Source organism: Falco punctatus (assembly GCF_963210335.1).
Source record: "Falco punctatus genome assembly, chromosome: 4".
In the NCBI taxonomy this organism is placed as follows: domain Eukaryota; kingdom Metazoa; phylum Chordata; class Aves; order Falconiformes; family Falconidae; genus Falco; species Falco punctatus.
Genome location: NC_137583.1, coordinates 43766529 through 43789217, shown reverse-complemented (window position 1 = coordinate 43789217; position 22689 = coordinate 43766529). Strand labels below are relative to the sequence as shown.

Below are 22689 nucleotides of genomic sequence, written 5' to 3'. Positions count from 1 at the left end.
AGACTTACGCCAAAAAAATTATATACCTGAGATAATTAAGATCAGGTGTTTTATCCTCCCAGACAAATCCTGTATTTATTTGTTTGGTCAAAGAACTACGACTCTAAACAGCACATACACTCACGCTCCCTGAAGACATAGTATAAATACTGATTTTCATATTAAGTGCACTTAAGGTACGTTACAGCACTAACTGCCATCTTGTAGCACTAACTTATATCATACAGATTATGAACACTGAGTTGCAGCATAATCTCTAATTAAGTATCCATAATTATGGTTGTAAGATTCCTCATCTATCTGCAGAAAATTTAAACTAATAAGGTTGTTCTGTACGACAACATAAACCCTACTTTATATTAAATTAGCTAGATTCGTGAAGTTGTAGCTATGGCATTACTTTTTACTACATTAATTCACAGTAATGTAAAAGCTATACTGACCAAGCTAAAAATAAAATAAAATAAATATTTCCTACACTGCTTAAAGGCTACAGCCAGAACACATGGTCAAAGGATAGACATCTATTTCTCAATATACAACAATATCCTAGGAACTCTGAGGTATCTGGAGACAGCCACTTGGAAGACAATTGTTTCTGTAGCAAGTCAAGCAACGTAAGGAGAGGGCAAGGCTACAACCATGCCACTTCACAGCAAAGCTTAAGTGGTCTCAAGCAGTCAACATTCAACCTCTGCTTTGAGCTAAGACAAAACTTTTCACAGTTGTGTGATAAACTGTGTAGAGAAACTGATGCAGCTGAAAAAAAAAAGGCATCTTTTAAAACCCAGATCAGTTTACCAATCCAGCTCAGTAACCAGTACAGCCACATGTGGCTGAAAGCACAAGGACAGCAAGTGTTCACTCCTACACTATGACCGAAAAGTCAAACTGCAGAAAAGCATGCTGATGTTCTTTTGCAATAATTTTGCAAAGAAAATTAGATTAATATAGAAAAGCAAAGGGAGAAATTAAATGATTCGCAATACATGCCAGAGAACCTAGCTCCCTGGTGAGACATTTTCCACAATTACTGCACAAAGCCAAGCTATCTGCACAGATTTTGGTTTCTGATATCCCTTTGTACAAAAAAAAAAACATTTCTAAGATAATTCATATTTCTACAGACCATCATGCTCTTCAGCTCAACAAAACATGGCGTTTTCATTTTTCTAGACCGCTCTCACCCCCTGCCTCCAGCTACATCAAGAGAAAAAACCCCAATATTCAAACAACCCAAAGAGTTCTGAAATAAAGTTGTCATTAAAACTTTAGGAGGGGCTTATGGGTGGGGGCAGGGAGGTATGGAAGAAGAGATGTTGCTCTAAACGAAATAGGTCAAAAAATTTCTAATCAACTCTGAAGTATATAACAGAATATAGCATCCAAATTATACACATAAGAGTTTAGATATTACAATATAAAAAGTCCCATCACCTCAACTTGTAAGTGTTCATCAGGGATTACTCAGATTGTTCACATGAACGTGATTTTTCAAAGACACTATATACAAATATACAAGAAAGCATAAAGATTACAGAAATGCATCTCTGGAAATCTTGGCTTGTTGAATTATCATATAACTTACTGCCTTATGCCTAAAGAGCCGAATGACCCTAAGGCAAAGTCTGGTTTTAATCAGTTCCACTCTTACAAGAAGTTGAAGCTAAAGATTTTACCTGTGCTCATCATTAACCTATATGAACATTAAGCTATATGTGGGCCACTGCGCTTTAATGGCAATCCAGGAAGTTCTGTAACTTTACTGCCAAAGAGAGGTCAAAGTAACTACTGAAAAAAGCATTACTTTCTTTGAAGGCTAAGTTCCTAAAAATCAAAGCTTGATTTTTCAGTTTTAAATTTACTTCTGCTATTCACATTAGTGACAAGTCTATTCAAACAGAAAACATTTCAAAATCCCATCAGTCACACCAATCATGTAAAAGTTTAATCTCTAAACTGTATTTAAATATTAACACCTAGTATTCAGAAATCTGGAAATTAAGACTTTAGGAGCAACCCAAAGAATCATAAAGTGTTCTGCTTTAAAGAAATTTTCAAGACTATCTTGATAACAGCTCAAACTGAGAACACTGCTTCTAACTAACTGCCTTATAAAAAACTACTTCTGTTCAGCTTCTTTCAGGAAAAGGTTTTGTGACAGATAGTATAACTTTCATTTGTTTAGCTTACTGTTTGCATGTTGTAGTTTGTGTTTTGCTTGAAGAACATGACTACAGCACAAAGGAAAAGGTTTCCTTGTTCTGACTGCTGCGCACAGGATCAGGTAGAACTTCTGGAGGAAGGAGGAAGATAGGTTTTTTTCTCCCCGGGAGGAAGAGAGGATGCTCAGCTAGGGAAAGCTTCTAGACCACAAACTAGAGAAAACTAGGTGTAGCAGGAAGCTAGCTGGCAGCCCAGAGCATACCTGCAAAAAAGCCCCAGAAGCAACATACTTACTAGGGACCTTAAGATAACTAAGTAAATTGCACAAGCCCTGGATGCTACTTAAAGGTGCTACACAGACCAGGTGCTGGAGATGGAGGTCTGCTCTGCAAGGACATATTGAACTGAGCAAAAGACTTTTTCATTTAAAGATCCAACAGCTCTGACTTATGAGATATACTTAAATCTTTTTTCTTTTTTAAAAAGTAATTATTCTTACATCTGTCTTATTCTGGTTTGTTATTTTGCATTATAGTTTAAAAAAATTAGCTTTAAAAATAAAAGCCTTGGCCTGCTCACTATCAGGAGTCTCATCTCCAAGCTCTGAGGTGAGGTGGCAAATGTTAGAATATGGCAAAGCTTCTAAGATTATGTGAAAGTAAGACATAGCAAGTCTTCCAAGTTTCCATGACTTAAAAATAATAGATAGCTTTTCTGAAACAAGAAGCTACAAGGTCTGAATAATGACAGAATGGATAAATTTTCTTTTTTCTTGTAAACAGTAATTTTCAGTTCTTGCTATGTTGTTCTCCCTGCAGTTTTTTTGTTAACTTTCCCTTTCATTACAGTTAGGCAGTGTTAACTCTGAATCCAGAACAGACACAGCAGGCTTCCTCTCAAAACTCTGAAATGTCACTGTTAGAAGAAAGCCACATTTGAAGTACACAACTTAATTAACTTGAAAAGCTTAAATTTAAAGTATTATTGTGACAGTTTAAGTTTCAGTTTGTAGTTGTTGCAGACATGCTTCTCTAGAAAGAACTGAAAGCATTTTGGTTAATGATTGAAAAAATACTCCCCTCAATTTGCATCTACTAGTTGGCGAGTGTGTGTGCTGGTATTACTGAAAATAATCCTGTGGCAAGTCCTATCTTAAAATGAAATGATGCTGATCTATCATCATCTTCACATGCAAATCAAGCGGTCACTGTGGGTCCATGTTCAACCTAAGGAATGTACATATAATTTACAATGTCTGCTAGAATATATGGAGGCACTGCCTCACACATCTCAGTGTCAGGAGAATCACCTAACTGCTCTCAATACGTTAATTTGGTTTCCAGACTGATGAAAGCTAAAAGCCATCAGTCACAATTATTCCCTTATTAGTGTGGGCCATCTGAAGCTAAAGTAATTACTTTTGCCGACCCCTATATGATAGGGTTTGATAGGATGGATTTCTCCTGAATTTAAACTAGCAAACAAATAGACAGACTAAGGCTCTAACAGCTTTTTAATTTCAACTCCTTTCCCTTTATGTGACAGGTTATACTATCTTTAGAAGCTTTCATAAGGTAAAATCTACAGACTAAAACCACAAGGAATCAAATCTGTACATAAAGACTTCTAGATATCTCAAGTCTTACTTCAATTTGTTCCAGTATTTTGCATGAAGATCCAGTTCAAAAAGCAAAATACTGATCATAGCATCATCCCATAAACTACTCATCATATGTGTTTATTATACCTTCTTAAAAATGGGTTACCTGATAATGTTAATACAATAGCTTTGCGTTATCTGGATCAGTATTACAGTAGGTATATTTTAGTTTTTCCAGACATTTTAGTGTGCTCGGTTTTAACTATCACCAGTTTCTGACAGCGTCCTACAACATAAAGAATACCTGACCAGTTTTTCTTCAGTTCCACTACTCCCAGAGATTACTCCAGAGACAATTTTCCAAATTGTAAACATATTCTCAACACTGGCATGGACAAGGCTGTTAAAGCAGTCCAGGTATTCTTCTAAGTGTCCTTTTACAGGTTGGCAGAAAGTAAACCATTCTCTTCAAAACAAAAGGTATTCACTTTACAACCTCCGGCCTCTCTGTAGTGTTACTAGTGTGAACCAGAAAGCCAATCAAAACTGAAGTGTAAGGAAAAATGCAGTTAGCCATTGATTCTGAGGCTAGAGATATATATTCTAAGGCTCGTGTCTTATTTCCACGTTTTAGCAGGTCTTCTAATTTGACAGCTACTTACTTGTTAAAAAAAGGTTCAATGAGTTTTGATCTAGCAGACACATGGTTTTTCGGAGGACTGAGGAATGAACCTGATGAACGAAGAAGAAATTCAGTACATAGCAGCTACAGACAGCACACTAAAGAGAAGGTTTGAAAAAGACTACGTAGATACCTAGGAAATTAGCCATAGAGATGAAGCACAGTCCAGTAATGTAAGCATCATATCCTGCTTCATGAAGTTGTTCAGAAGCTGTATCATAACTTGGAAACCCTTCTGCACTTTCTGAGGAGAAAAAAATATATTTGTAAACACATTATCATGAAAGTTAAAGGCAGATGTCTATGCTCTACCCACATGCTTATTTTGTCACAGCCAAACATAATTTGGTTAATTTATATGATTTTCTGAAAATTCAGAAGTTCTGAAATCTCGGAAGTTTGAAAAAAGCACAGTTTGGGATTTTATTTTTTTAAAAGAATAGGCTCCTAGGGTAGAAACTTCTTTCTACTAAAAAACTATCCATTCACAGACCTACTTAGCCAAAATGGAGTATTAATTCTAATACAATGACAGCAGGATTCCCCACACAGCTTGTTTTTTTCTTGACTGTCTTGCATTTAAAAAAATAGACATTCATGTCAATTGAAAACTTGAATATTAACCTGCTTGCTAACCATCAGATTGACGTGTGATCAGATTTTGAGTTATTTAAATGATGAAGATGGAACTAAGTGATTAAAGAATTCTTTATTGATGACTTTATTGACAATCACATTTGGTGTTTCTGTGAAAAGCTGGAGAAGTATCCCTTGAATCACTTCTGAAAGTGGAAACCTTAACAGGTACTTTTCTGAAGAGAAGTGTCTGGAAGTACCCTATCTCAGCAACAGAGAAATATGTGCATATCACACTTTCTTCTTTGTCATTTAATTTTTTCCCACTCCCAGCACTGAAGTTATTTCACCCCTTTGTCTAGCTTCTCAACTTCTAAAAAGCTGGCTCATTTCCCCCTATGAGTTATACTGAGAATAGAAATGGAAGAATAAAGTTAACTGTTTAAAAAGCCAGAATCATGAACCTCACATTAAGGTACATACTGAAACATGAATTCTGTAATTCTGTTTAATTTATTGCATTCAACCTATCAAAAGAAGCTAAAACAATAATTAAACATACCAGAATTTAAAATAGTGATACAAACATACTAGCAGCGTAACTTACACAATATAAATATGTAAGCAGATATATTTGTATTTTCTAATAAGAAACCTGAATCCAAATTTTGTATATAGAACTAGAGTAGAAACATCAGGCCTTTTTCCAGATGAGTCCTTGTAATGTTTATTTAAAAAATTAAGTTGTCCGAGATTAGACAAACAATGTTAAGCTATACTGGCTGAGCCGAAAAGGACATTCCTTAGTGCTTAATTATTTTTTTTTTAATAGTTACATATCCAAAAGAAAACATAAATTAACAGTTAAAACATGCTTTGCTTTGGATGTTCTGAACCACATTAATTATCCCTGATTAAATATTAACACTTCTGAGTCAGTTAACAATAATGGTCATATTTTCCTCAAGAAAAAAATACAGTAAGATTCTTATTTTATATTACATCACCCAAAATAGTACTGGACAGCTGCAAAATTATGTTACATCCTGAGAAAAAGTGACAGAGGCTACGCCAGTACAAGGTCTGCATGCAATTATTGTACACTCCATACTCATGATACTACTTAGGGTCTAGGCACCAACAGCTCCTGCTTATTGTCCAGGAAGATTGTAGATTATCCATCTTATTATCTCTCGTTACTACAGCTTAAGTAAATCTGCTCTGCACATTCAGCAATATAAAAAAGCATCACTTACCTTGGTTTTGATTATGCATTGAGACTTCCCCTTCCAAAATACTCTACTGTTCAGTATTGCCCTCCCTTTTCTAAATCAGCAGCTTAAGAAAAATTCCAGAACCTTGAGATAAGTTTGCCCTTTGATTAAACATCCTTTCATTCACCTCAAAGCACAGAAAGCTCTAAAGGAATTTTAATAAATTTCTAAAACACACATGACTAATCACCACTATGTACATTTTCTTGGTTCTGTCCAAGGGCCTATTAGAATGCTCCGGCTTTGATGTGAAGGACAGTAACACCAAATGAAACAGTTTTAAAACAATTTCGGGTTAGTCATCAAAATTCAACCTAAAAACCAAAATGCCATCATTAAAAGATGATGTAACTGCTGTTCACTGAATACATCCATTCTTCTATTACCTGAAATAAAGTGGAAGGATTCCTACTGACTTCCACCAACAGCTCTAAATATACCTGCACATATGTATATTGTCCACCTTTAAAGTCCCTTTCATCAAAACACTATTAATAGATGAATTCACATTCCAGATCAAGAACAAAAATAATCAAAGCACTCTCTTTCCTCTGAAAGAGGAAAACATTTCAGAAATAAGACCATTTTGATTAATCCATACCAACTTTAGGAGGGCTGAATGGAACCTCTTTCAAACGCTTTTCTAGTTCTGCAAGGGATGTATTATTAATGATCTCCTGCAAGAAAAGACATCATTAACTGCCAATGCCAAGCACATTTTCCCTGGAAACTGAAATCAAATAGGATAAAATGAGTATTTGCTGCTGCCATCTTGTGTTGTCTAAAGATTTATATATAGCCTCATTTCAAACTAATACACCAGAGAAGTCTGTCAAGACATATTTTAAAAAGTTAACTTGTCTCACCTACAACATAATGAGTCATAAGCATTTATTAATACTTTTCAGAATTCTTGATGAATTATACCAAAGTAATATTTCTATTTGAATCAGGTTCCATGCACGGTTCCTACATGGCAGGGAAAAAGAAAGCACAACCAGCAAGGCAAAATATCCTAAATATCGATCATAATGGTGAAGGCTTTCAAAGCGAGTACTGAAGCGTGCTTGATGACTGGACATTCTTCAACAGTTTTGTAAGTGTAAATACTGCCGATTTCAAGTAATGTAATAAGACAGTAAAAGAAGCCTGACAATCAGAAAGCTGCTCCTACATTTCAGCTTTGCTGAGTTGCAATATTGTATCTATATATACATATACAAAATGTCACCAAAAGATACACAGATTATTAATATCTTCAAACCAAACTTCTTGAAGTTCTTAATCAAATATACATTGTCAATCAGTATGACAAAGAAAATTCATGCAGAATCAGTAACAAGTGGGGAAAAAAATCTCACACAATATCTTAGTTGTATGAAATTTACAAGGACAAAACTTCCTTTGGTTCTAAATCAAGACAGCTGTTTACAGTTGATCTAAGTCTACTGTCTGAAAACTTATCAAGAGGTCAGTAGAATGAACAAGCTCAAATGATGCATTATATTGGCATCCCAAAGCACCATTTGACAACAACAGCCTAAACTCCAAGCATCTACCGTAAAAATTACAAATATCAATATAACTGTACCAAACATAAAGCTTGTGCAGGATCATTGAGTTTTCAGAATACAGAAGCCTTTATTTTTACTACAGTAGTATGCAAGACAAACTGAAAATATCTAAGTACACTTTAATGAGATTTTCTGTTACGCAATGCTCTAAAGTCAGAGACATACGCAGATAGATGCTGCTTCATCAGCATGGTTTTTAATTCATTCATTCCAAAGGCACACAGGAAAGCAAGAAAGTATGATCACTTATCCCAATAATTCTCTGGAAGAATAAAATTCATGCTGCAAGAGGTTTTAAAAGAAACCTGCAATTTTTTTTTCCTGCTGACTACCCACTGAACAGCAGGCCACAATAGAACCTAATGATGATGTTCAAGAATCTTTTTCTAGACAAATCTAAGTCAGCATTCACAATATTCTAAAGCTTTGAGTATACAAGCAGCTTTCAGGTCCTATTTGTTCATGAATAACGTTTTTTTTCCTCCTGAGGAGACATGCAGTCTTGTGTTGATTTACAAGATAAAAAAAATCTGATAATCACATTTTAAGTAGCAAAAACGTTACATTTTTTGGAATTCAAAGCTGCCAAGTTACCTTAAAACTGCAATAAACACAAAAACCACTTGTACAAAAGTAAAAACTTGTATTCTAAATATATTGTAAGTTTGGATAAGGGGTTTTAATAAAAAGCATTCTTTTACAAAAAAAGGAGCATCACAGAAAAATTGTTAGACATTTTTCTCTAAACAAAATAATAATTTGTTTCCATACACACTTAAAGCAAACTCATATCCTCAAATCATTCTATAACATTATCTTAAATTTACCTTAAAAGGTTGTGTACTTGCCATCAGTTTAGTATCCAATAGCCTACGAACAAAGACAAACATAAGCGAGTTGAAACAGAACAATGTCCACATTGTCAAATCCTCAGAAATGTTTTGGTGTATTAGCTGGGCAACAGCAATTTCACCCTACTGAAAAATTACTCTCAGATCTCAGAGCAGCCAAAACACTCCTCGGCTTTGTTCAGCGTGAAAAAGGACAGCAACTAAGCAATAACAAGAGATACAAACAATAAGTAGCAAATAAGTCTTGTTCCAAACGTAGTGCAGATTCAGAACACCAAACACCACGCCAAAAACAACAAGATAGCAAAACTGCTTGTTCTGCCAAGAATTAGAACAGCAGTGCTGATTTTCTGAAAACGAGGAGATACAGAATAGAATACTTGAAAAACTATCTAATTTGCTCCCAGATTTGTTTCCAGTAACAGCTAGGTTACAGGGCTAGGACAAACAGTATCAGCTTGCTAAAACAATACTAAAGCTGTTGACATTTTGAACTAAGGACTTACCGGGGAAAGACACATGATGTTACTTCCTTGAACTCGCTTAGGTCCTAATTTAATGTAAAACCAGAAGATAAAATCCAAATAAGTTAACTGTTCATCAGTCTCAGGACGACAGCAGTAGCTACAACTATACAATCAGCTTCTAAAACTGAGATACAGTGACTGAATCCTCACCTCCTAAGAGACGCATTCATCAGCATTACCATAAATACCACCTGCAATTACACAGAACTACAGACTAATTATTTCTGATTTGTCGTGATTCATAAGTGTTCTATCACCTCCAATACTTTATCTTATTATATAACCTAGACTAAATCTAATTGCAGCTGTGTTAACAGTTACAGTTAAATGTTCCCAGCATTTAGTACGTCAATGGAATATATACAGTCACTCCAGGCGGACAGCTGACTGCCTGCAGGTTTAGACCTTCCAAGTGTCAAAAGTATAGGAACAACTGACAACTGCTTATGTTCCAACACCATCTGAACAAATCCCAGACTCCCTTCTCCCACCTCATAACCAAGCCTTTCCCATAACACCCACAAGCCCTTGACAACTGCAAGTGATATAACTATCATGCGAGCCAGCCTTCTAATGAGACCTTTGGCTGCTTCAGACAACGTCCTCGGTGCTAATACATAGCTCAGCTTAACTTAATTGTTAGACTACTGCAGTCACGAAAATACGCTCCCTCTAATTACTCAGACATTCCACCTCTTGACCCGAATTATATGAAAATGTGTATTCCCACTTTGTAAACTACAAGGGGGAAAATGCCACATGATAATGCTGAAGCCCCAAACGAGTAACTTAACAAGTCAGTAAGGTAAATTTACCTGCAATGGCAGGTAATCAGTCAACCCAAGCAGTTTCTGAAGGACTAAGAGATATGAACAGAAACCACAATTCAATTCCAACATTTAATGTGAACATTTTAAAAACGTAAAGGAGAAGAAATAAATCCACCTAAGCTTTCTACATGAAGATTTAGGAAAATATGTCAGTGGCACTGAAGTAAGAAGTGCTCTTTTTAAAATACTTTTCTGTTGCTCTTAATAGACTGTCATATGCTTCCACTCACAAGAAAGTTTGGAGGTGAGACTAAACACAAATTATTTCATCCTCTGAACACTCAGAAGATTACTTACATCAGGTAGGGGACAATAGAACTGGTGTATAGTATGCATAACATCCAGCAGCATATTGTGCCCAATAACAAGCTTGCCCTGTGAGAAGAATGTTAAATGTTAGTTACACTTCCAACCATGGCCGCAGCAAGAGCAATATGTGAAAAGCACCTATCCCAGGCACCAGCCAAGGGCAGCTAGGAACAAATACAAATCTAACCTCCCCATTTGCTCTCTGCCTGCCCCACAGACTCCTCTCCACTCTCTCAGAGCACCCACCTTTTCCTCCACTCCCAACCACTTATCAAAGCCTTCAGCAGCAGCTTGAAATGTTGAGAAGATGTGCTAGAATAGCTACTTATAACTTGGTTTCCAAATGTAATCTAAGATTGAAGTCAAACGATTCCTCAGTCCACTACCTTTTAATTTACAACTTGTACAACAACTCACAATATATTCTTTACTGTTGTAAATACATGATAGTTATTAGGGGCATGATCTGGCTTCTCACAGTGCATAATCTTTCATGCCAGATGCTGTAGAAGCAAGTCCCTTCTTGAAAAAGTACAAGAATTTTTTTAAACGTTAACTTCGATTCATTTGACATGACAACCTTTTCTGCTTCCCTGCATCCTCCATTTGCTAGAGGAAACAATATGCATATGTTTGGGTATTTTTCTACACAGCAGGCTGTAACAACTACATAAAAATAATTGGGCTGAAGGGGACAGATGTAAAACTATAGCCTATTTTAACTAAGTACGTAGAAGTGAACCAGATGACCTTCTCAGATTAAGCCTTTAACTGCCAGGGGAAAAAATAAAAAAACAAAACCAAAACCAACCAAACAAAAAAATAATCTTTTGGGGACAGAGAAACAAAAAGCCCTTCAAAGTTTAGTTACTTCTTAAGAGCCCTAAGAAATCGGTACTGTTGACTCTTACAGATAATGAGGTCGTTCGTGTCATTAATTTAAGAGCTTACTTAACATACCATACTCAATCGTTGTAAAACAGGAAGCAACACTGACTTATGAGAAAAGGAGAAAAAAAAAAAAAGAGAGATAAACCACTTCAGCCTGTATTTTACCTTATCTTCCAACATGTAACAGCAAAGGAATTCTTTCTTTTAATTATTTTTTTTCTTACAACCAAAGGTAATTAAAAATTATGTTAACTTACAGAATTAGCAATAGCATGAATGACTCTGGAAAATCCTACCGCATCATTCAATTCTTCCTGTAAGCAAAGATTCTAACATTAATGAAACAAACACAAATATTGTCAAAACTGCAAACTGGCAGATATAACAGTTTGGCTCAAACTGTTTCTCAACATAACCAAGAACAGACCACAGAGGAAATGCCAATATTTGGAAGATATATGACATCAAAGCAGGACACTGCTGACAGAATTGCAGTTTTATATGTAGCTCTAGTTCACTGTAAAGTAGGGCAAGTTACAAGCTATTGTGGTAGGTTGACCCTAGCCAGAAGCCAAACACTCACTTTGCCTCTTGCTCACTCCCCTTTCCTGGGGCACAGGGAGGACTAAAGGAAAAAAAAACAAAACAAACCAACCACAAAACCCCCTCATGGATCAATATAACAGTTTAGCAAGAAAAGGAAAAGCTACATACGCAAACAAAGCAGAAAGAGGAATTCATTCACCACTTCCCATCAGCAGGCAAATGTCAAGCCACTTGCCAGGAAGCAGGGCCCTAGCATGCTTAAAGGTTGCTTGGGAAGATAAACACCATAACCATGGACACCTCCTCCCGACCTCTTGCCCACACCCTCCCCAGCCTACTTGGTTTTGGGGGAGAGTGGAAGAGAGACAGAAAACCTGGACACTGTGCAACTGCTGTTCAGCAGTAGCCAAAACACTTGCTATGGTATCAACACTTTTAGCCACAAATGCAAAGCACAGCGACGTAAGGGCTGCTGCAAAGAAAGTTAGCTTCACCCCAACCAGATCAACACAGCTGTAGTTCATCATCACTACACTATCTTCAACAGTGCCCAACAACTATTAGACTGCAAACAGTTCAAAAAAATAAAATCAACCTATGTATCTTCAACCATATTTTTTACGTATATTCTTATAAAATGCAGCAGGTTGAATCCTGATTATTTCTATTAAATCATTGTATTTTTATGCTAACGTGGAGACTAGGGAAGAAACATTCTTCACTATTTATATAAAAAAACCAAGAAGATTATACAAATACAGTATTATATAATACGAGTTACACATTTTAAACGAACTTAGATTGGTTTGGGAGGATCTGACTACAGCATCCATTCTAGTTTCACTTAAATAATTTTTTCTGGAAGAGGTTTTTCTTTTTCCAGTCTAAGGAAGTAATTTCTCCCTTGCATTATCTGTCTTAGTTCAACCAGAAGCGAAATACGATAAAAACATTCACTGTTATTTTCGTTCAGCTCTGAATGCCACTAGTCAGAGTAATACACCTATGAAGACCACTTCAGAAAAATCTGCTGTAGTAGCAAATTGTCCCTAACTTGCCTTTTGGAAAAAGTTGTCACATTAGTTGAGATCTGTTAGGTATCTCTTTCCCTCTTAAGAGGCATTCTGCATACAAGTGTTATCTGCTCCACCCAAACTCACTTTATCTTGAAACTTTATCTTGTGATATGTGGGCACAAACCACAAGAGTGTGATCAAGAACTCCCACAATTCAAGTCTTACGACTTCTTGAAACTTGCATCAGACTCAGTAAGTAAAAATACCAAGTACCATAAACAAGAGTGCCTGAACACACCAGACATGACCTTCCAATCAACTTGTTACTACAGTAGTCATGTGCAGCATGTTTCTATCAAGAAAAATCAGATGACATTAATTGTACAGCACATTTTAACTCAGACAACTAAGAGCAAGCAAGTTTTGTAACAGAATGCTACTCCAAGGACAGGCTATGAATCCAAATAACATGAAAACTTGCTTGAGAATTTCTGCAAGACTTTTTGCAATGACTATTGTTATACAGCACTAATATATGCAAATTGACTTTCCTATTACTAGGCCACTCTTCTCTGATAGAGCAGACTCACCTAAGGAGGAATTCACTGCTTGAGAACATTTCTTCAGTATTTCACAGCTACTCATTCTGTAAAATTTTGCAGACTGTCTTGCAACTCTTCATGCTCTATTGCAGAGCCTAAGTTATCTGGTAGAATTTGGAGGACCAATTTCAAACAACATACACAGCCAAACAGAAGGGAAATACTACCAAACCCTACCACACAATTTTGCATAGCTGACTGAAGTCATAGATTCTCCCCCTCCCTCTTTCACCTAAACTAATGAAATGGTACTTATTTACCTGTTCTTTTGCTTGTTTCTGCTGTTCTCTTCTTTTCCGTTCTTCTTCATTTACCTTACTAATAACAATATATCTCTCCTTCTAAAATAAAAAATGTACAGTTTGAGGAATAACTCTGAGAAGTTCATATTTAAGACCACTGCAAGTTTCTCTATATTTACATTGTAACAAAAACGAAGTCACACCTCAGCAGCAGTTACTTGCCAACATGACTGTTTCTATTTTAAGCACCATTTTATCACCTACTCCCAAAAGCCTACTTTAGAAAGCTGTATAAGATTCATCCACTAATCCTAACTTTTACTAAATCTACTTTCTACTGAAGAAAGGTTATCAGGGTTTCCTTGTAAACAGTGAATTTCAAGTGTCTTTTGAAGCAGAGATTTGTGCTAGAAAGTGAGGATATAACATGTGATGCTACTATTTTTCCTCTAAGATCAAGATCTACTTCCACCAGTCTTGAACTTCAGATCCACTACATTTTAAAATATTTTTTTTTTAAAAAGGACACTAAAAAGTAAGACTATTAAGCCACACAAATACATGTTTACACTTCATATGCTGGTCAGATTTAACATTTAGAAACTAGTTCATTTTATTCCATTTAAAATGTTTTTCATTCTGCATAATAAAACTCAAGTTATATCTAAAAGTTAGGAGAGTTGGTAGAAGTGAGAAATACAATTTTATTTAAACACAGCAGATGTTATGGGCAGTAACATGCCTAGTTACCTTATCTGACTCCAGAGTTTCAACATGGATACCTTTTGGATACCTACGTCAAAACAAATGAAAAGTAAATACAGTGTATCACAACAGTGCTTTGATAATTTCATGTTTCATTATTACTGTAAGTCTTAAGTGCAAAAGAACCATTAAAAGTTCCTTTGTAATTTAAAATAATAAGAAATCTGAAGCAATAAGCTAGCTAAATTGGCCTTCTTACATTATTTAACAGTAGCTAGCATGAAACTGTATTTTCTTACGAGATCTCCCATTCTATTGCTGTGGAACCTGTAACAACTTCTTTTAGTAATATTAAGTAAGCACCATCTAGATATTTCATCATCATCTATAATCTCTGCTTTCAAGAAATACAAAGCCAAAATGAGTGAGAAAGCACCCATTTACTTGCAGCCACAACACAGCTTCTTTGTGACTGCATGCCTTTCATATGTCACTTATCCTTATAAACAAACCTTCCTGTTAACAGTAAGCTGTAACAGAAAATATTAATACGTGTTGTTACCTCTGCTACACAGCTGCATCATTCTGCCACAATCACATTCAATTACCAAAGTACTACCATACACAGAGCCACACAGATTCACACCAACAGCAAGGCCAGAGAATATTGTCTTTCACTGCTTGACAAGTAGGTATTACTCTGATCTTCCCATTACAATAAACTTACTACAATTATATAACCACCACAGAACCAGAATGTTTCCTTCATCCTCTGGCTACTACTAAAACTAGTACTAGAGAACACATACTACAATACTATTGTGTCCTCTCGACCCTGATTTCTCACACAATTTTGAACCTAGACCTCACTTCCAATCTGTTCCTTGTCACAGACCTTGCATGCATCAAAACAGTCTTGCATAACAGAACACTTCAATGGAGAAAATTACCTGTGAAGAGTTCAGGACACAAGGGCAATCAATAACTCCAGAGTTTTCTGCTTTCATTATCTCCATGCTAACTTCACAACTTTGCTTTCTCTTGCCAATAAACACACGCAATGTACACAGCTGTATACACACAGCTGAATATTAAAATAAATACAGTTCATGAACACACTCTTCCATCCACTGAGAGAAGATGTAAGAATAAGTATCTGACAAACAAAACACTATGTGCTGCCGGAAGCTATAGATATTCTATCACTACATTAAAAATTTCATACAGAAAAATTCCTGAAAACACACCTCTCTTTTTTCAGATTAGCTCTCAAGCTCACTTCTTGAGATTCCATTTTATAGAAAGCTTTATTTTATCCACTTTCAGTGTAAGCAGCAAAGTGCCAGATACTGTTGCAACATTGAATTAACTCAATGTACAAAAAAAAATTTCCACATTTTACTAGTACAGTCAGAATAATGAAAATCTCTACAGCCTTACAGTTTCTCCTAAGGCCTTAAGGGATATATTTAGGCAAAGATGAGGAATAAAGCCAAGAAAGGAGAAGAGAATTACTACTAAAATTAGGATTTTTAAGTCATCAGAAATGCTTATCCTCGGCGTCTAACAGAAAACTACAAACATACCAGTACCTACTACAGAACTAGTAGTTTTTCAAGTAAAGCCCACAATCTATATAAGCACATGCACCTTCTGTTCACTAAAAACCTGTCAAGTTGCATTTGGCACATAATTCTAGGTTGTGCTGTTCTATTCACAGATTTTAGATCAGAATGATAAAATACTAAGCTTTAAAATATTCAGATGAATCATCGCAAACTTATTTAATGCAATTTATCTTCAGAACATCATAAAAGTCTTCTCTCAAAGGAAAAAAATCTAAATGAATCGCCTCTGAGCTAAGTAGTTCAGATCTTACCCAGATTTCTTATCAGAAATACTAACAAAAATACAGTAAGGCAATATTACCAGTAACTTACTTCCAGCTCAAGGTCTGATAAATTAATTTCCTCTGAAATCTAAAATCAAAAGAAAATTGTGTTACTAATACTCCTCTTATAAAAGTGTTTCAAAGCAATAATGCTCAGTTAAAGCTGGCTCCATGTTCATTTGTATAAAGATTTTTAAAGCCTAAGTCACTGCTACCAGTACCTATAGGCTTGGAAGGGTTTTACTGAATCCTGATGTTCAGTTGCCAAGCTGTAAAGGCATTTGCATCATTTTGTACAGTTATCCACATATCTTCTCAAAAGCAAATATTCTGTAGTCATGATTACTAAATACAGATACAGCGATGTTACCTTACCCCCAGCTTCACAATATTCTAGTATTTCCAAATGCAATTTTTTTATTATTTTTAAAATAACTGTACTCTCTAAAGACCTGGATTCCAAAGCTAAACTGACTTAGGGAAGGAGACCCGCCAAAACAAGTTTCAATACACAGTGTCAACTATGAATAACCAATAGCTCAATAGATTTGAGAAACATGTTTATAAAATGCACATCCAAGGCTTATGGAGCACCTCAGCAATAGCAAGAGGCTCACATATGCAAGACACTCCTTGGCTACACTTAAGTATGTTGTCACTAGATGCAAGCTGAGTATGATATCCATATAAATTGCTATGTTTTCTCAACCTTAAGAGATCAGCCAAATGTAGAATTTGCTCAAGTTAACCCAAGTAAAGATACTGTTCTTCCTTGTCACTCATGTAATTTTACACGGCCAAAATAAATATTTTTTTAGAAGATATGTAATTTCAGAAACTGACCCCGTACACGGCTCCAGTTCCAAACTTTCATTTTCTTCATTCTTTAGTAAGTCTTCTATCTGTTCCCTGGAAGAAATAGATTATTTGCTTATATGTCTACTGTTCCCTTTTTATGATGTTTACAGCTCTCCCCAAAAGACAAGAAAGCACAAAGAAAACTCTTGCACAGCTAGTGAAGTAATAAAAATAGCTTCATCATACAAACATGTCGCTACCGTTTATGTTTTAGTTTCAACAACATCACAGCATATTAAACAAGTTTACTTACACTATTTTCTCAATGAATTTTTTCTGATCTTCAGGAATTGTTACAGGACACTTTGCGGCATTAGGAGAAATGTATGACAGAGATCCTGCACCATTGGCCTGAGAACGTTTTTCATCATACTGTTCCCTTAGCTGTCTTTCTTCTTCCTGATTTAAATATGGAATTCCTTAAAAAAACAAACAAACAAACAGAACAGCAGAACACATTTAAAAGCTCATCATAATTAGAGATAAATTAGGGATGTATGATTCAGCTAAGACTTATTACTAACTAAGCATTTGCCAGTATTACACCCCTGAAGGCTTAAAACATATCCTTCCCTTCCAGTCATTTGTTCTAGACCCCATTCTTTATCTGTGTCTATGCAGGCTTCCTTCTAGCATATGCCAATTAGCTGGTACCACTGGACTCTTTGAAGAGCTATATGCCTCATCTGCACAAGGCCCGAGTCTGAGGACTGCAGAGCTGTAGATTACAATCACAAAAATATTTAGTACTCCTCTTCCTTGATATCTGCATCACTTAAATAATAAACTGCAGCAGCACCTACTACAATGCACAGATATATTCTCTGAAATGTTGCTACTGGTCCATTACACAGCTACATAACTTGTTACTCTATCTACTTATGTTTAGCCACCAAAGAAAGCCAAACAACAAAGCACTTATCCAAATATGAACTCTATTCTGTTGAATCTATACAATGAGTTTTTTGAAAAAGAGTAACTATCAGCACAACAGTAGATCGGCTAAGAAAAATTTTAAGAACTTCATTATGTGTTAAGGTAGTAACACAAATGACTGCCTTTTTCTTCTTGACATTGAAAGAAAAAAAACCACAAAAACTCACCATTGCGAAACACTTTATTAAAATCAAATCCTTGGTTTGCTAAAAAATCTATACTTGAACTCTGCAATAAAAGAAAATAACTTTACAAGTGACAAGAGTATCTGTGGCATAAAAAGATCAACTCAGTTATTTTTACACTTTTTAAGACAGTATACAAAGTCCAAAGTCAAGAACAACCAAGTTTGTGACCCTAAAGAAGCCACACAGAGTTTAGGCTATACTATTCTTGTTATTCACTTTCAATTTTCCTAAAGTACAAGAACAATAAATACACTAAACAGCATAAAGATGAAAGAATGAGCTATGTGAAGAGAGGAAGCTAAAGAAAGCAAAACATGCTACAGGAGAACAAATCCGAGATCAGAAAAATGCTAGCAATAGCCTGGGAAGCAGTGAAAGTGAGACAGGCAGATGGAAATAAAGCACCAAACAGAACAAGCAAGCGAGCAGGAAGTCAGACAAGAGGTGGGGCGTGGTGGGGAGGGCAGGTTATGTATAGAATCATCTTGCCAGGTTTGGAACATTATCTCCAGTTCCAGAAACCACACAATAATCTGTGACAAGATTAAAATACTGAAGTCAAAGATATTCCCATAAAGCTCATTTTTAGGGATTGCTACTAAATGGATGCTTATTTATTTAAAAAATCCACAAACCAGAAAGTTATGTTTTTCGCCTTTTAAAAGGTTAAAAGAACCAACCAGTTCTCCCTCTACAACGATGCAGAGTTTTCCTGGAAGTATTTTAGAAGTTTGCTGCAGGTATACCATAACCAAACAAAATCAGACTTGTTTTTCTACTAACCTGACAGACAAATTTGACATCTGGTGAACTTCTGTTAAAGGGTTTTGGGAAAATATAGAAATTAAATGACTTCATTATGTACCTGTGAAAAAGATGAGTTGCATGTCAATACAGCTTATCAATATTACTTCATAAATTCCTCAATTAACAAAGCAAGGAATAAGAAAATAACATACTTTTCTTCTGTATGATCATATTTAAAAGTGCAAAGGCCAAACTGAAAGAGCAGAAAATCCATAGAATGCTGCAAAGGAAAGGAAAACTTTGCATGAGAATAAAAATCGTGCACATTTAAAGATAATCCAGGTGCATCCACAATAAATATGATTTCTCTCCATTTCACAATTAAGCAAATCTGAATCTTCTAACTAATGTTTGTTCTGTTGGTAATTTTGAAGCAAATACACCAGTCTTTCAACTAGTTCTCATCCCCATTTGATCATCTTACTATTGCCCAAAGATGATTTGTAGTATGTACTTCCATTCCATAAACCGACAAGAACTGAGGGAAGTCTCATCTCTCTCCACTTGTTGCTCACACACACACACAAGATGCTGCATCTAAAGCAGCTGTCAGCCTCCTTCTCAACGTTCATTTACAATCACCATACTGTGGGAGCAGGCTGTGAGGGACACTGGCTGAATATAGTTTTCAAATGTATGTAACAACACATTTAGTATTCTTCTAATCAATGTGGCTAACAGCGGATAACATGATAGATGTGCCAGCATAGTCACCAGGCACTTTATCATCATCCCCTCTAGTATTCCACAATTGTTGAATCAGTATTGGAAAGGTTTTTAACACCACTGCAAGTGTACAAGAAAATAAGTATTGCAGTCTCACTGAAAGACTTGTTCCTCCTGAGGGTCAAACACTCATTTCAAACACAAAGAACACTTAGAATTATTCAATTCTATCATAGGGAAAAAATAATGGGTGACAACAGGAAGTACAAAATTAATCCTCTTATCTTTAAGTATAAAGATCAAAAATATCAATAACCAAGTTAATTTATTAGCTGGTAAGAGTTAAGTCTTAAGAATGTGACAACAAGGAATTTCAGGCTGCTTCCAATACACCAGACCTCTTCTTACATTGAGCAACAGAGACTTGACCGTGCCTGCAGAGCCTGAATTGTCAGCTACCCTGAAGCACTCAAAAGCTCATTTTCAGCCAGGTGAAGAGAATATGGCATCCTCCAGCCTCCTGGATGCTCTGCAGACTAGTCTCTACTTTTACTGTCTCCTTTAGTGTTTGGGGGTTGGGAGTTTTATGCTTTTCAGTTGTTGTTTTTTTTAAGTTAAAGCCACCTCAGGTTTTGCCATTTGTTGTCCTAATTTCCCAGCAGGAGCACTAACTAGGAATACCCTCATCCTGCAATATCTCTTCACAGACTATTAGTAAAGAGTGTTTATTGACACCTTGGACACTTCAGGAAACAGCATGCGCTTAAGATGCTTAGCATTTCTCTTTTCTGATTCCTTTCTCTTTTAGGAAAAAAAACCCCAACCACACAACAAAAACAAAACCAAACTCACAATCCAAAACATCACAGTTTTGACCTTTTGACCTTCACACACCATATGTCGTCTCCTGTGGTCATTTGGCTGTTTTTCAAAACTCTTTCTGCACTATCCAGCACTTTTTTTTGGTGTGTGTTCCAGAGAGGCAGAAGTGGTGGCAGCTGGCATTTAAGTTTTGTTACGAACAGTACCTGCTGGCAGAGGGAGGTAGTTTCTGAAGGACTCTAGTCCTGATGCAGTTTGTCTGTTGCTGAATTTCTCCTACCAAGTCCTTCCTTGAACTGCTAAATTTTAACACTCTTAACATCCTTTAACAAGTTCTACACACCTATTAGGCCCTGCATGATGAATCAAGTTTGTCTGTCTGTTCTGACCATGACTTCTGCAAGTTTAATGCAACGCTCCCCAGTTCTTGTGTTAGTAGAGACAATGAAATAAGCAATCCTCATCTGCTCTAGGTAACTTGACCATACAGACCTCTGTCACGTTTCCCAACATTGTATCCACTCTGAACTATGGAGCTCTAACTTTCTTCCTAGTATTTTCATTTTAGTCAAGGTAAACACTTTACCTTTTTAAGTTTCTGATACCTTTCTTCTGGAGTGTCAAAGCCATTGGTTAATGCACTAACTGAAGGCCCATCACTGATTCCTGAAAAAGCAGAATAGTTTGCTTTGAGTAAGCTTTTCAAAATTAGTCACAGCAAAGAAATGCAACAATTGTAATTTAAGAAAAACGTTTTCACTTAAACGTACATGTTTAGATTATTTCAGTTGAGAAAGATTTTCTGCTGCATAAAAGTACGCATGTTAGCGTAAAAGCTAACCAGTTCCATGGTAGTGTTCTAGCAGTAACTCTCTGCTGCTCTGGTTCCTATTCAACGTGATAGTGACATGAAAAGACCTACCAGCAAGATAATGTTGATGGGCCTTTACAGCACAAAGCAGGATGAAAGCCAAATGAAAAATGGGAAGAGTGTTGTTCGTAAATGCATTGAATGACTTAGTCATCTTAAGCAATACTTAAGAACAACCATATTTCCAAAAGTACTGCAAACAAAACCCCATCTTGATCACATTTATGTTTCATGGTTGACTGAGCCGTGTATCCCAAATCATTAAGACACCTCTCTGATGCATAGACCCTCTGGGTTTTACAAACATAAAAGTTCTTACTGCTGCCTTTCCCTGCCCAAAAACTTGCAGGTCCCCCCTTATTTATCCCAATCTCTTGAATTTATGACACACACATAAAATCTTCATTATTTTTTTCCTGAGCTGCAGCCAGAAAGCAATTAACACATTAAAAGATTACTGTGGGGAGAGCCTAGAAGCAGCATGAGTATGACATATATCTTTATTTGATCAAAGCCTTTCTATCACACGTATAGTAAGTGGTTTCATGTTGTGGTAGCCTTAGCTTTATCTTTTTCAAGGTAATACCGAGATACGTTACATGCGCAAAGCAGGGCCCCAGACAGGTATCGCCAGCAGTTCACCAGCACACCACAGGCGTGACTGTACCTGAAAACTCCCCATCAATGGCCAGGAAGTCCGACTCTTCAATAGCTTCGTAGACTTTGCTTAGGTTATCCTTAAAATCTGCGGGTAAAGGGGGAAAACACACCTGAGACTACTACCGACTGCCTAGGCAGCCCGTCGCCCCCCAGGCGGGCTGGGGGGCCGGTGAGGCCGGCGGGGCCTGTCGCCCCTTGGCCCGCCCGCCGCTGCCTCACCCCCGGGGCGCGGCCGGAGGCCCGCCCGCCGCCCTCAGGGGCGAGGGGAGCAACTGGGACCCTCTTCGCCCTGAAAGAGAGGCTGAGGCCGGACCCCACCGCCAGCCCAGGGAAGGGATGCCGGGGCCCAGGGACACCCTCTGCGCCGCCAGCTCGAATCCTCCCGCCACCGGCCGTGAGATGTGAACCGAGCAAGGGCGTGCAAGGGTGGCTGCTCACTCACTGCTTCTGATCACCTCCATCCCGCGCCCGCACCAGCCCGGCCGCCGCTCGCCTCGGCTTGGCTCGGCCCGGCCTGGCCCAGCCCGGCCCGGCCCGGCCCAGCCCCGCCCGCCACCGCCGCCGCCGCCGCCGCCGCGCGCTTCCGGAAACCGCCCCGC

At 37.1% G+C, this 22689-nt stretch overlaps 1 protein-coding gene across 4 annotated transcripts in view; it reads right to left on the bottom strand.

The window, feature by feature from the left end:
• PARN (poly(A)-specific ribonuclease) overlaps window positions 1-22679 on the bottom strand; it is a 59540-nt gene extending 36861 nt beyond the window's left edge. Inside the window, exons 1-18 of one of the 4 annotated variants that reach the window (XM_080386835.1) lie at window positions 22533-22679; window positions 22098-22175; window positions 21146-21225; window positions 19224-19291; window positions 19048-19129; window positions 18244-18304; window positions 17394-17559; window positions 17126-17191; window positions 16332-16370; window positions 14437-14479; window positions 13705-13785; window positions 11538-11594; window positions 10378-10455; window positions 9230-9273; window positions 8700-8742; window positions 6900-6975; window positions 4582-4692; window positions 4429-4498 (exon numbers count right to left, since the gene is read on the bottom strand). In XM_080386835.1, coding sequence (XP_080242961.1) covers window positions 4429-4498; window positions 4582-4692; window positions 6900-6975; window positions 8700-8742; window positions 9230-9273; window positions 10378-10455; window positions 11538-11594; window positions 13705-13785; window positions 14437-14479; window positions 16332-16370; window positions 17126-17191; window positions 17394-17559; window positions 18244-18304; window positions 19048-19129; window positions 19224-19291; window positions 21146-21225; window positions 22098-22175; window positions 22533-22551 — 1262 coding nt within the window. In that variant the 5' untranslated portion in view covers window positions 22552-22679. Of the gene's footprint in view, window positions 1-4428; window positions 4499-4581; window positions 4693-6899; window positions 6976-8699; window positions 8743-9229; window positions 9274-10377; window positions 10456-11537; window positions 11595-13704; window positions 13786-14436; window positions 14480-16331; window positions 16371-17125; window positions 17192-17393; window positions 17560-18243; window positions 18305-19047; window positions 19130-19223; window positions 19292-21145; window positions 21226-22097; window positions 22176-22528 lie in introns of all 4 variants that reach the window. The other 3 variants (XM_080386838.1, XM_080386836.1, XM_080386837.1) reach the window with 3 other exon arrangements.
• Window positions 22680-22689: the final 10 nt, after the last annotated feature.